Source organism: Melozone crissalis, unplaced genomic scaffold, assembly GCF_028551555.1.
Source record: "Melozone crissalis strain CALT ecotype California unplaced genomic scaffold, PUWL_Pcris_2 ptg000063l_1, whole genome shotgun sequence".
Lineage (NCBI taxonomy): Eukaryota > Metazoa > Chordata > Aves > Passeriformes > Passerellidae > Melozone > Melozone crissalis.
In genome coordinates this window covers 7688593-7703062 of record NW_026535841.1, presented here as the reverse complement: position 1 = coordinate 7703062, position 14470 = coordinate 7688593, and the positions used below count along the sequence as shown (strand labels likewise).

General features: G+C 38.8%; 1 protein-coding gene across 3 annotated transcripts in view; it reads left to right on the top strand.

The window, feature by feature from the left end:
• LOC128945262 (protein HIRA) overlaps positions 1–14182 on the top strand; it is a 32136-nt gene extending 17954 nt beyond the window's left edge. For all 3 annotated transcript variants that reach the window (XM_054288973.1, XM_054288971.1, XM_054288972.1), the window contains 12 exons: positions 371–565; positions 1790–1960; positions 3938–4142; positions 4900–5004; positions 5801–5949; positions 6677–6838; positions 7501–7559; positions 8557–8662; positions 9816–9938; positions 10861–11024; positions 12706–12794; positions 13299–14182. In XM_054288973.1, the coding sequence (XP_054144948.1) occupies positions 371–565; positions 1790–1960; positions 3938–4142; positions 4900–5004; positions 5801–5949; positions 6677–6838; positions 7501–7559; positions 8557–8662; positions 9816–9938; positions 10861–11024; positions 12706–12794; positions 13299–13415 (1645 nt within the window). In that variant the 3' untranslated portion in view covers positions 13416–14182. The remainder of the gene's footprint in view (positions 1–370; positions 566–1789; positions 1961–3937; positions 4143–4899; positions 5005–5800; positions 5950–6676; positions 6839–7500; positions 7560–8556; positions 8663–9815; positions 9939–10860; positions 11025–12705; positions 12795–13298) is intronic.
• Positions 14183–14470: the final 288 nt, after the last annotated feature.

Below are 14470 nucleotides of genomic sequence, written 5' to 3'. Positions count from 1 at the left end.
TCCATCTTAGGGCATCATAAAGCACTTACTGGAAATCAGTGTGTATTCTTAAGAAAATACAGTTTCAACCAGTGTTCTTTGGCCATAAGATCTCACTTCTAATAGATCAGGCTAGTTCTCATTATTTACTGTTATAGGTGAACAATGCTCTAATGTATTGTTGATTCATATCTGTATTAGTACCAGTTTTAATATCCTTTGGATATGAGAAATTATTCTGGAAAGGTACTGGGGATTTATTTAGGTTGTATATGAGTGTCCACATGTGGAAAAAGGAAGAATGGAATAAGTATTTTAGCTAAAATTACTATTTTTGAATTATCTTTAAGTGATTTTGAGAAATGTATTTGTTGTTTGTCTTTTTGTTTAGGGATTTTTCTACAGCATTTTTCAATAGCATCCCAATATCTGGAACTCTGTCTGGCTCAATGATGTCTTCTCAAAGTAACCAGCAGCTCATGTCACTAGATTCGAACGCAGCAAATTCCCTTAACACTTCAAAGCCTTCTGTAGAGCCAACAGCAGCCAGTATAAAACCAACAGATGATGCAGCCAATAAAGATGGGTCAGTATTTGCTGTTTTGTTTTGCACTCACATGAATCTGTTTAGTTTTTAATTCTTATTTATAGTTTTATAATGAAGAAATTATTAAAGTAGTTTCCTTATTGCAAAACCCCAAGAATCTAATCTTCCTGAAAACATTGAGATTTTATTAGTGTTTGGTTACTTTAAATGTTGATAAATTGGGAATGAATAAATCCATGTGCATGGTTCTGGCAGTGAACTTCAGTGCAATGAAGTGCACAGCTGATTGCTAATGCTTTAGCAAAATGATTTGCTTATGGGTTGGTCAGTTGCTATTAGTAAACAATAGAAGGTGTTGCAGTAGTGTAAGTAATGAAACCTACTTTACATCAAATTCTGACCTGAGTCCTCTCTTTTGACATGGTGATCCTTTTTTCCTGTCCAACAGCCCCATCAGAGCACAGTGACGTTGGCTTGTCAGTGCACATGTGCTGATGGGCCAGTGTGTCTTTCAAATTAATTACAGAACAACTGAATTTTACTTGCTTTTCCCTCAGTGGTAGCACTGACCTGACTTCTCAGTGTGTTTTTATAGTTTTTGTAGCAGCATAGTGTCATTGAAACCTCTACTTCTCCACCAAATTTGGTTGAAATTGGCCACAGATTAAAAAATGAGCGGGTGGACTATGAGAAATGATTGACAGATGAAACTATTAAGTATCCTTTTCTTTGTAAATTGTACTTCTAGCAGCTTTTTAGTACAAGCATCAGTTATTTTAGAGCCATTCATTCTCTGAATTAATTCTCTGAATGAATTGAAAAATCTCTAAAGTAAACAGCTATTGAAATAGTAGATCCCTGGAATGCTTTAGTGTGGGGAAAACACATTCCTTTACCCTAGAGTTATGCTTGGAAAGGCCTAATAATCAGGTTGGATTTTTCAACAACAAAATCTAAACCTGGCATGAATTGTTTCATCCCCAATTGTTTGCTTGATAAACAGTGAAATATAATATTGTAATGGAAATATTTGGTAACCTGAACAAGGGGTAAAAGCTCTGAGGTGTACCACAGACAGCTTTTGAGAGTAAGCAAAGCTTTCATGAAAGAGTGGAAAACGAATATTATAATTGATTATATACTTGAGTGCAAGATTTTCAACATGGTTTCTAGCCACTATCACGAGTGCTGGTTGTTATGAACAATGCAGCTTACCAGTAGTAAATTTTTCAATCCTTATTTTGCTGTCTCTTTTCTTGACAGTGTAAATGCTACCTCTGCCTCAGCTGCTCCTTCTGCATCGTCTTCCTCTGTGTTGACAACTCCATCCAAGATTGAGCCCATGAAAGCATTTGATTCTCGATTCACAGAACGATCCAAAGCCACCTCAGGGACTGCTGTTGTAACAAACACAAACCAGACTGTTGTGGACAGGTAGGACATAGCCTGGGGAGGGAGGAAGGGAATCAGGTAGAGTTGAAACACGAATTCTGTGTGGTGTAGATGTCACACTGCTGACACTCTAGAAGTTGTCTTGGGTTTCTTTCACTATTGGAAGGAAGGGGGCAGCTACAAATAGGTGAGTTCTGTCCTGCTGTTACCCTTTGTACATTTGTCCCTGCCATTTTGATATCACACAGAATCTTCAAGATAGTCCAAGTTAAAACTATTATTGTAAGAGGCTGTGTGTGCACAGGCCTGTGTCACTGAGTGCAGGTGGACTCCTTAGAAGACAAACCCAGCCAAAAATAGCCAGCCTGCATCTCTGTACAAAAGAGATTTACTTCAAGGTAAATTACCATACATGTCAGCAGATGACCTCTCATCACCACAGCTGCAGTTATGTTTCAGTTTTATGCCTTGAAGGCATGCATAGAAGATTCTCTGAGCTTAAAGGGTTTTGGCTTTGAATCCATGTGATTAAAAAAAAAAAAAGGAAAGCATTTTGGTTTGTGACATAGTGTTACGGCATAAATATTCCTGTTTCACCAAAACAAATGATAAAAAAATAACTATCTTAAGAAAAAAGAATGTAGTTCCCCAATTATCAGTGAAACTTGGTTTTATACAACAATATTTTTATGTTAAAGAGCTTAACCATGTGATGCATAAGCAAGATGTATTAATATACTCTCATAAATGCTTCTAATGTGTCATTGAAAAATGGATTAAAGTGTATTGTTTGGCATAATTCAGGTGCCAGAGAAAAAAGGTTTGGATTATGCAAGGTATTTCTCTGAAGCCAAGTAGTTAAGGAATAAATGGCAAAACAGTGTGAGTTAATAACCAGCTATTGGAGGGAAAGGGAAGAGTATGATTAAATGACCTATTTTAGGATATAATGGTTAACAAGAGAGTTCATAAGGATTGTACTTTGTATTGGTTGTATTATATTCAGTTATTTAGGGACATGGACCTGTTGGAGCAAGTCCAGAGGAGGCCACAAAGGTAATAAGAGGGATGGAGCAGCTCTGCTGTGAAGACAGACTGAGAGAGCTGGGGCTGCATAACCTGGGGAAGAGAAGGCTCCAGGGTGACCTTATTGCAGTGCCTGAAGGGGCTGCAACAGACCTGGACAGGGACTTTTCACAGGTTGTGAAACACATAGTGACAGGGCAAGGGAGAATGGCTTCAGACTGAAAGAGGGCAGGTTTGGATAAGATATTAGTAAAAAATCCCTTACTGGGAGGGTGATATACACTGGAACAGGTTACCCAGAGAAAATGTTGATGTCTCATCCCTGGAAGTGTTCAAGGCCAGGTGGGATGGAGCTTGGAGCAACCTGGCCTGGTGGAAGGTGTCCCTGCCAATGGCATGTTGTTATAATCAGATGGTCTTCAGGGTCCCTTCCACTCCAGCCATTCTGTGATTCCATAGTTATATTTCCTAGAATGGAAGCTGGGGCAGTGAAGTCATGTGTGTGGTTTGCAGAGACACATTTTGCAGCAGTCAGAACTGAACAGAACAACTTCTGGGGGTAGACAACAGAATGACAAAAGTTCTACATGAATAAGCAGAAAGTCAAATGTCCACTGAAGGGGAAAAGTTGAACTACTCTTGCATCTTAGAGTGTTGATTTATTTGTATCAGCTCAGGGAAAGAGATCTGATGGTAATTGGAACTGAATGCTTAAGTAAAGTTGCTATTTTCAGCTTTATCCCATGGCTAACTGCTGGTTTGATTAATTTTTTTTAAAGGGGAGAATATGTCTGCTTGGTTTACATCTATATTGCACATTGTCCTTTTGGAAAGGGTTTGCCATACCTCTACAGCTTCCTCCTCCTGCCTTTGTGTGCTTTGAAATACACTCAAAGAGGGCTCAGAAATGTCATCTTATCTGCAAGAAGGCAATGTGTGGGATATATGGCAACTTTTGGAATCAGTTTTTTTTTACAGACTTTTTTTTTACAGACTGAAGGATCAGAATTTAATTAAAGACAATAAGCCCAAGGACATTCTGGAGAGCAGCAGTGACAGTGAAGAGAAGATTCCAGCTGTCAAACCACTCAGTGTACCCAAACGGAAACTGGAACTTGAGGGAGAAACAGTAGAAAAGAAGAAAAAAGGAAGGCCTAGGAAAGACTCCAGACTTGTACCAGTAACTTTAACTGTTCAGGTGAAATATATAAAATTCATTGTAGCTTTCAAAGTTCATTTAATAAAGTCAGTCCCCTGTTGACTTGTTCCATTGACTCAGGGAAACACTAGTAGTATCAGTCCCTCAGAATTTTTAGCCATCCCTCTTCCATGCCTTTAAATTTACTGGTTTTAGAATTTAAGCTTAGAAAAAGCAGGTGCACATAGTGTGGCAAATGTGTTTATCTTTTATATAACTATGTAGCTACTTACTAAAGGTCCCAGCATGCTAAGTAATGCTAGCCTGCCAAAGACTGTCTAGAATAAAATGAAATGCCAACAGTTTTTGGTGGTGTATGATGGAGAGTGGTCCAAGAACAAGAAAGTGACTTGGATATGGTGATTTAAATGATTATAAATCTCCTCAGAACTCTAAAGTAGTTGCATTAGAGCTTTCTTCATTTTCAGGCATATAGATACCAGTGTTTTCTGTATCCAGAGCTTAGATTTCCCATGTAATACAGCAGAATTTTCAAGAATTAGTTGCAGCTGAAAATAGGGGTGTTTTCAAAAAACAAAAAGAGACCACTTCAAGTTTTTTTGTTTTTCTTTGATTCTTAGAAGCTATATTTAAAAACTTGTATTCATACAACTGATCGGAACAAGACTAACATTTGCAGTTGGCATTATTTGGAATTTTAAGAAAATTCTTTTTCAAATCAGTCTATTTGGTAGAATATATTTGGTTTTCAATTTTTAAACAAAAAAATGTAACTATTTCTGCAATTTTTTTCCAGTCCCCAGCTACACTGGCCTCTGAGAAGGATGCTGCTTGCATCTCTGCACCAGCATTAGCACTTAAACTGCCAACCCCAATCCCACAGAAATCGTTTACTTTGCAAGTAAGTGGACTATAAGGAAAAATACTTTAAAAACAAACAAAAAAATCCTGCTTTCTTTTAAATATCCTCAGGTTATTCACATCCTTTGATGAGTTAACGTTTGAATGCATGTATTTGTTCAAGCAAGCAAGATGATAATGCTTTAGCTTCTAAGAATATGTCTGTGTGAGCAAAGAAAATGGCAAATCAGCTAAAAATGGGTCACCCAGCTAAACTCCAGAGAGGAGTGAGTACCTCTGGTTCATCAGTCCCTCCCCCTGGTTAGCCAAAGTGTGAGGTGGAGATAAGAGTCTGGGAGGAGTGGCTGCTGCACTGTTACTGCTGTGGGGTTGGTAGTACACCACTGAGGAATAAAACCAGGGCTCTTCTGAGAGCTCTCTGGAGGTGCTCTGCATCTGAACAGGCTGGCAAATAGTAATGTTTTAGGTATTTATGAAGCAGTTTTTAGGTGTGTTCAGGCTGTGGTAGTCTGGTTCCAATTGCAAGACTGTGGGGAGACTGGGCACATACAGACTTGATCTGGTGCCCATAATTAGGAAGCAGAGACAGACTAGCACAGCCTTTCCTTATGTTTGTGCTTCAAATACAAAGAAATTACTTGTGTTTAAGGCAAGGCTGATTTTCAGAGGTCTGCTTCTTTTGAAGTGCCATGGTATATTTTGAACCCACATTAAACAGAGAATGCCATACTTAAAAGTGTTCTGAAAGACAGCATTGTTTTGGTTCTAATAGTAGTTGCTGCTTTTTTGAGTAATTTTTTCCTCTTCCAAAAATTATTTTATTTTTTGTATTTCAGATATGTTCAGATCCATCAATGTACCTTGAAGTGGAGAATGAAATGACCGCAGTGGGGGGCTCAAAGCTGAGCAGGTTAAAGTGTAATAGGGAAGGGAAGGAATGGGAGACAGTCCTCACCAGTCGAATCCTTGCTGCAGCAGGAAGCTGGTAAGAGAGTATCTTTTGGAGGAAGGAGGTCCTGAAGGCCAGAAGACATTTTTAGGTGTACAAAAGTACAGTTTACAGTTATTTTTCATAATATTTGTGGGTAAACGTGTGCACCGCTCTTAGTCTCAGGTTTTGCTTCAAGAATTAACTCTATGCAGTCCTAAAACATCACAATTTGCATTAGCCAGTTACAACTATTTTCCTGTGTTTTTACATTTCTCCTTTAAATTTCTTCATTAAAGTTGACTAAATAGTAAGTGACAGGTTTTCAAGTGCTAACTACTAAAGAATGAAAAATTTGAAATGGCATATGGAAATACATGTCGAAGTATTTTCCTGAGTCTTTTGCTGTTTTTTCTCTTAATTTTTCTCAATTTTGCCTAGTTCCAACTTCAGAGTTTCAACTGAAAGTGTATTTCTGAGCCCTATCTAGGTCTGAAAAAGAAGCAGGAGATTTTAAAGCTAAATACAAGTACAGCCTTGAGGGAGAGCTTGTGTATAACCAAAAGCTTTACTGATATTTCCAGCTATGCCCCTTGGTCTGTTTAGTTTATGACTTCTCCTCTTGGTATTGAAAATTTTGTCTTAAAGCTGCCATAGTTATTTTTTAGGGAATTTACCCGAGTTGTGTGATAGCTTAAGAGTTCAGCCTGTTTTTATGCTACTTGCATTTGACAACACACAAATGTTTCTTGTTTATTTGTTTTGGGTTTTTTTTTTCCCCCAGTGAGATTGTAACTGTGGCCTGTGAAAAACGAACGCTGTCAGTATTCTCAGCTTGTGGTCGTCGCCTTCTTCCTCCTATAATATTGAACACACCCATTTCCACCCTGCACTGCACAGGCTCCTGCATCATGGCTCTCACCACTGCTGCTACGCTCTCTGTTTGGTAAGGGCCACGGTGCCTCATGTTCATGGGTACCTTCAGTTGTTGAGACAGGAGCTTAAACCACATCAGCTCTGAGCACAAGTCCACTTTTGAATAGAATCTGCAGAGTTAACTGGGCAGGACTGGTTCTGTTCCAGCAAAATCCTGGTTCTGTTCTGACAGTGCAAAATATTGAACTTCATTCTAGAATGAAGATAAAGAATCAGCTGGATTTAATCAGTTTAAATGCTTGTGATGCATGTGGAATGGAATAGGGGGGTGGGGAAGAGAAGTGTGGATACTTCCATCTTCCATCACACTTTACCAATGAAGCACATGAGTTTCAGAGTTAAAGTTCTCCAGCCATTTTCAAGATGCCAAGATAAAAACACTGGTAACTCATTTGCAGTTGTTGGATTCAATCTAATGTCTCAGCAAGTCAGAGCTCCTAAAGGAGTTATTTAGATCCTGTTTGCTTTGTTGTAATGAGGTTTCCTGATAAAGAGCCATAAAAATTGTTCTCTGCTATTAACTTCTGTCTTGCCACAAGGGGTTTAAGTTTGCCAAAATAATTTTGTCAAAGCAATGAAGAAAATGTCAAAACAAAAAAAGTGCATTTATTAAAAGATTTTGGAGTTTTCAGTTGTTTGTTGACTGCAGACTTGTCCTTTTGTCTTTTTCAGGGATGTTCACAAGCAGACAGCCATTGTCAGAGATGAGTCTTTGCAAACAATTTTTTCAGGTAATAAAAAAGTCCTTTAATTACCAACCTTTGAGCCCACCTGTACTATTTAGTGCCATTTATGAATATGCTGAAATTCTATGAAACCTAAAAAACCTAAACAAATAATTTCCCTTCATTATTGTGTAGTAAAGGGAAGTTCTTGAAATAACAGTGATGACAATATCAGTGAGTAGCAAACTTGTGTGAGATTCTGTAGCTTATAGTCTGCCTCGCTTCTGAATGTAGAAATTCAGTGTTGTGAAGATCACAAAATAAATACTTAATGTAAATCTACTATTACAGCAATTTCTCTGTAATTTGCATGTTTATTGTCTCAGTGCTGAACAACAACTGATTATCTTCTGATTCATTACTTAAAAATCTTCAGTTTCAATCACTGCAATATCTGGCACAACACAAATCATCAGAAAAGCAGTGTCTCAGAGTACATTAGCTCCTGCTTTAGCTTTAATCCATCCAGTACTAATCCAAACTAGCTAGAAAGCCGTTGTATTAGCAGTTTGCAAATGTCATCATTAGAAGTTACATGCACAAGCCCTGAGCTTGGAGTATGCTGGGAAATGAGACTCCAGCTATCCCACTTACACTGTGCTCTTAGAGAGCACACTTTTCTAAATATGCTGGGGATTATAATTTTAATTTAATGGGGAAAAGAAAGCTAAAGGCTTTTTGGGTTACAAAAGACATGGCAGAATTGCTGAAGATTTTCCCTAGATGAGGAGAATGTTCCTAATTTAGCCCATTTTCTCTATAAATTGCAGCATCAAGATTGATAATGTATTTTGCAAAATTGATGTTAATGCTACTGCACTGAGCCTGGTGCTTGCCATCATTAGCTTGTGTCTTGACTTTCCTGTCAGTGCTTGAGAACAACATTGAACCTTTTTCTGTTAGTTGCTGTAATTGATAAGAAATGGTAGATACCCTTTTTTTTACCATTATGAGTCTTAGGCAAGGCTCTAAAAGAAACACTTTGGTCTGTTTTGACTTGCAGGAAGTGATGCAACTGTCTCTCAGATCTTGCTGACTCAGCATGGAATTCCTGTCATGAGCATGTCTGATGGGAAGGCATACTGCTTTAATCCTTCTCTTTCTACATGGTAAGTCAGGGATTACTTCCTCATTTTGCAACTCACAGGAGCTGACGTGTTCTGGTTTACTGGGAAGAAATCATTCCACCTCAGAGTCATGGAAGAGTCATTGCTAAACTCAAGGAAAGGCTACACAAGAGTCTGTGTCTTGTTGGGGATCAGATGGGCTTTCCCCATGGAAAGGCAAAAGTTCCTGTGAAAAATTTCCTGGGTAAATTTTTTACAGGAACTTTCCAAAACAGGTTCTTTGTTGTTTCCTAAGAAGAAAAAAAAAACCATGTTGTAATCCTAATATAATTGTTGTAATTAGTGTAATGAGCCTGCTGGATGAAAGGGCTTATTGTTTTAACTCCTCCTTAGAATAATTGTTGTTATTCAACTACTTGAAGCGAATCCTCTGGAAAAGGAAAAATACCCTATTTGTTTATTAAGGGAGTAAGAAGCAGGGGACAGACTCTCAGCCATAATTGTGAATTTGCTGCTATTTCTTAGTTTGTACCACAGCTTGGAAAATATATAAAAGAGCAATGTGTTTAGTCATCCTAAAAATTTAAACATGATAAAACAGCAAAGGGTATTTTAAATATTTGTACCATTTTACCCTTGTGCTGTATGAAATCTAAACTTAGCATTGGTTTGAGCCACTCTTTCTCCTGGCATCTCAAGCCAGTGAAGATGATATCCTTAATTAGGTGTGGAAATGGCAGCTGTAATGTCAGCTCCCTCCATATGAAGGGATAGCTGTAATTATGGAAAAGATTGTCAATGTTTGTGTGTCTGGTGGGGGGGAGACCTGACCTAAGGTAAAATCGATTTCTTAATGAGAAAGTCATTACCTGTGTTCATTCCACCCATCAATCTGGGTCATGACTTCTTATTAGATTGTAAAATGGCAAGGAGAAAATTCCTTCCAAACTAATGGTAAATTATATTATGTAATTAGTATTTTTTACTTTGGGAGTAGGAGGGACACACTTCAAGCAGAATTTGGAGATGTAGTGGGAATAATCAGGGTCCCTGGAATTCCTGAGCCACTTCAGTGATGTTTTTTTGGTTATCTGTGAAAACGCAAATCCAGTTTTGAGGCATAAGAGAGCTGGGTCTGCTGACCTTGCTGTTTGCACTCCTCAGACTTGTTTTTTGGTTTTTTGCTGTTTTCCAGGAATCTTGTTTCTGACAAACAGGACTCTCTAGCACAATGTGCAGACTTCAGGACTAGTTTGCCATCTCAAGAAGCCATGCAGTGTTCTGGGCCCTTGGCTGTGATACAGGGACGCACATCCAAGTATGTCGTGCCAGCGTGGTTGGGTTTTGTCATGGTCTTCACTCATCTGCCTGGGTCACTGGGTTATTTCTGAAATGCCAGTGGCTCTGAAATGATCAGTCATTCACACAGTGATCCTTTGCGTGTTTATAGTCTGTATCTTAATCTTATGAGATTGTTTGGGGGGCAGGAAAACATGCTCTGAATATAATCATTTTAAGTTTCCTCTTTATTGGATGAGTAAGGTATTGGACAATTCTGTTATACTTTTATTAGCTAAGCTGCACTTTTTTGCATTTTACATTTTAATTTTTAGTTTACCAGCTTTCTGGAGTAGGCCTGCAATTTTTGAGTTAGTTCAGTTGGCCTCAAAGAATCTATTTAATGAAGTCTTTGAGAAAGTTGAGATATTAGTCATCTAGTGAGTATTTTTAACATGTGAAAATATCACCAAGGAATTGTGTGAGCCAGAGCAGATTCCTGTAGGTAGCTTTATAGCCCATCCTCCCTTGGATTTGAATTCAATTTCCCTGGCAGATTTCTTTGCTATTTCTGCCCTTCACATTCAAGTTTAATTTTTTTCTGGAGAGAAACTGTGTAGTGTTGTATGATTTTATTACTGTTCTCATGAAGGGAAGGGGAGTTCATTGTGAAAAGCATTTGAAATATAAACAATCAATACTGTTTTTGAGAGAGAGAGAGAGAATAACAGAATGAAAAATTCCCTTTTTGAAAAAAAATTCTAATAACTAGAATTATATATCTAATAACTAGAATTAGAATTTCAAATTAGATTTCTAATGACAACGTGTTTGTATGCAAGAAATTTTTTATGTCTTGTGTGCCTCTGGAAGATTGGTGCAGTATAGCTAGTGCTGCAAAAAGACATAATCCTTAAACTTGTATCTGATTTTATGGCACATTAATCTTTTTGCTTTTGCAGTTCAGGAAGGCAAGCTGCAAGATTGTTCTCCATGCCTCATTTAGTGCAACAAGAAACAACACTTGCATACCTGGAGAACCAGATAGCAGCAGCACTTATTTTACAATCCAGTCACGAATATCACCACTGGCTCCTTATCTATGCACGGTACCTAGTTAATGAAGGTGAGACCTGCCAGGCTCTGGTGCTTCTCTGCAGCTCTGAGAAACACTCTGTTCATGTCATGTATGTGTGTGATTGCCCTTAACATCCTCCTTTTAGCACTTGGCTTCTGGACTTGGGTTTGCTTAAAACCAAAACAAATTGCATTTCCTGCTGCAGTGCTGAGTCCTCGGGAGTCCTGTTTGGACACAGTGACTGGGGACAGACTGTCTGGGGAAGCAGTGCCATCTGCAGACTGCAGGAATGGCAGTTGCATTGTGAAACAGCCCAGTGGTCTGGCAGGCACATCCTAGGTATTATCTGGCAGCACCTACAGATGTTTCAGGGAAACCACGAGGAGTACTTTGTAAAATGCAGAACCCTCCTCAGCCAGCTAACAATTGCTGCCTGATGTGAGGTGGAGGGGTTGCTCAGTCTCTGAGACTTTGTACCTGAGCACATAAAATTGCAGAGAATTTGCTTGTGTTGTTTGCACTTCATTTTTTTTTTCACAATCTAAAATTTCAACTGCCTGTACTGGTGAGTTCCACGTGTTAAATTCTCTGAGAGAAGAAATACACAAGAAAAGTTCCTTGTGTCTGTTTTATATTTAAATATACTTTATCTCTATGCTGTTATGTTAAATAAGGCTAACTAACTGACTTTATACTTTTTGGATTCTAAAGATCTCTGTTGTATCTCTGCCTGTCTACATTCATAATTTAGTAGTTCCCCTTGTATTAATTCAGCCTTACTCCTCACCTTGCATAATCATTCTGCACAGAGGGAAATGAAATGGTTCACGTTACACCACCTAATAGGTGTTGGCAGAATTAAAATCAAACTCATTAATTCTTGCCTTTTCACCTTTACCTTATTTAACAAGAGAGCTTGTTGAACTGCATGTGGTTCTCTCTGTCCTTCCCCAGTTGAAATTAAAATATTATTCTTGGGTCCTACAATAAAGAGATGGTTGTACTTTTAAAAGCCTTCACTGAGAACCTCTGCTGCATGCACTGGGTTCCTCTGGCACCTCCAGATGTTGCTGCCATGGATGGATGGATGGATGTCACAAAAACTGTGCTTTGCCAGAAGTGTATTGCTGCTTCACTAATTTTCTAGAGCTGCTGAACTTTGAAAATTGCACATCCTATTATTGACCCTTTATTCTTATGATTATTTCAACATCTACCGAATTCTAATCCAGTAAAATACTTGATCTAGTGTATGTTGATTGGCAAGCTAGACTTGAATAGACTTTGTTTCCTGCAAGGGAATTCCCCCCTCTGATTTTTGGGTAAATAAAGGAGGCCCAGAAACTGTGTGTGGTTTTATTAAAGGTGTTTTGGTTTTTAAAAAGCTGGTATGTTTGTGTGGGAGGGGAGAGTGAGGTTCAGATCAGGGCAGCTCTTAAAACAAGCTGGAGTAATTACTTCAGACTTCAGTTTTTCTCCCTGTTGTAGATTCATCTTTAGTAGTGGGTTTGGTTTTGAGAACCTTAAATAAGACCCTTCAGAGCTCTAAAAATTATATGTCCAAAGAGTTGCTATAAGAATAATCGTGTAACTTTCTGAAATCAATGTTTTGAGCTTTATTTTATTCCAGATACTTGTAATTCTTTTCTGAATGTTGTCTGCTACATTGTGGAGTGGTTATATGTAGTGAAACACTGTCAAATATCATTTTATTTCTGACTATCTCCAGGGTTTGAATATCGTTTGCGAGAATTATGCAAGGATTTACTGGGTCCAGTCCATTACTCAGCTGGAAGTCAGTGGGAATCAACAGTTATGGTAAGTCCTGATAATAGTTTAATGAAGAACAAGGAAGAGTTTCCCATAAAAATTACAGAGTATTATCCTTTCCACACTCTGCTCTGATCACATAAGCAGGCTTTCTCCCATGGCACTGAGATTTATTCCATGTGAAACCATAGGCAAATGCTTGTTGCCCCAGTGCCAGCTCTGGTGCTGTCTTCACTGTCACACAGATGAAGGAGAGTTGCATGTTCAACTCTCCACATGTTGAGACAGCAGCTTTGAAACAGGCACATGCTGAAGACATCTTCCCTCTCAGAATACAGCCTGGAGTCTGGAGCTGCAGAGGCTCCTCCAGCTTCATGAGTGTGTAAATGTAAAGACAATTTTTATTCTGGGAGTCATGGAAGCAGAGTGAGAACATAAAATGCACAGCTCTCTCTAGGCAGGAAAAAGGGCATGAATCTTAGAGAACTCCATGGAACATGTTAATAATAACAAATAATGGATTCTGAGGATGCTTTTGTGTTTTCTGTGCAGGGTTTACGGAAGAGAGAACTATTGAAAGAGCTTCTTCCTGTTATTGGACAGAACCTCCGCTTCCAGAGGCTTTTCACAGAGTATCAAGAGCAGCTGGACATCTTGAGAGACAAGTAGTATGTCCCCAGATTTTCCCTGCGGGGCCTGGTCCCAGTGAAACTGCTGAACAGCGTTACAGAGACGAGAGAGGAGCGAGAGCCCGGCCAGCGGGGACAGTCCTGAAGAAGGGCTGTGCCACAGAGGTCCCTGGATTCCTGGAAATGATGAGTGCAGGAGCTCGACAGTTTCCCCAGTGAAACTTGACCATTGAAGCTGTGACCTCTGTTTCTATGGAAAGTCATGGATATGTACTTCAGGGGGATCCTTTTGGATCTGGATCTCATTTAATATTAAAACTAGCTGAGAACTGTTTGTGCGGTTTCTTGGATGTCCTGTGAAAAGCACAGTACTTCAGAGTACACTGAACAGCATATTTAACCCTGTTTGGGGTTTTTTGCCTGAGGATTTATTGAGGCTCAACACTATATTAAATTAGATGAATGAGCCACGTAAAAAGAAATTTCATAAATATTAAGGTATTATGCAGCCAATAGACTCTTTCCTGTGAATATAATAATAATAAGAGGCTGTTCTAACACATGGACTATTTTTGTACTAGAATTTGCTAACTTGTAATATGGAATTTTATTTGGCCAATAATCAGGCTATCACTACAAAGTCATCTTGTAGGAGTTTAATTACAAAGGCTATGTTTCAAAGTAATTCTACCAAATTAACATGTCATCATCAGGTTTTTAATTTTTCAATGTTTGTAAAAGGCATTTGGGGGGAGGGGGAGGGATACAATGGGGTGGCTCTTTTTGTAAGTACAAAATAAAAGAACATTGCATTGGTTTAAAAAAAAAACAAAAAGCAAAAACATGGTCTTGAATTATTGCAAAGAGCACAGGCATGTCCAGAAATGTCAACACAGTCTGAATCACAGTAATGTGTCTGGAAATAAATAATTTTGTCTGGATGATCTTTCCTCAGAAAGCACGATCAGACAAGTGCTGATGATGTCTGTGGACAGCTCCAGTGTTTGCCCCTGGAGCCCATCTCAACTGAGGGAGCAGGAGCTGTGGGAGTGCTCATCCTCTCAGGGAGTGCTCATCCTGTCAGGCAGAGCCAGC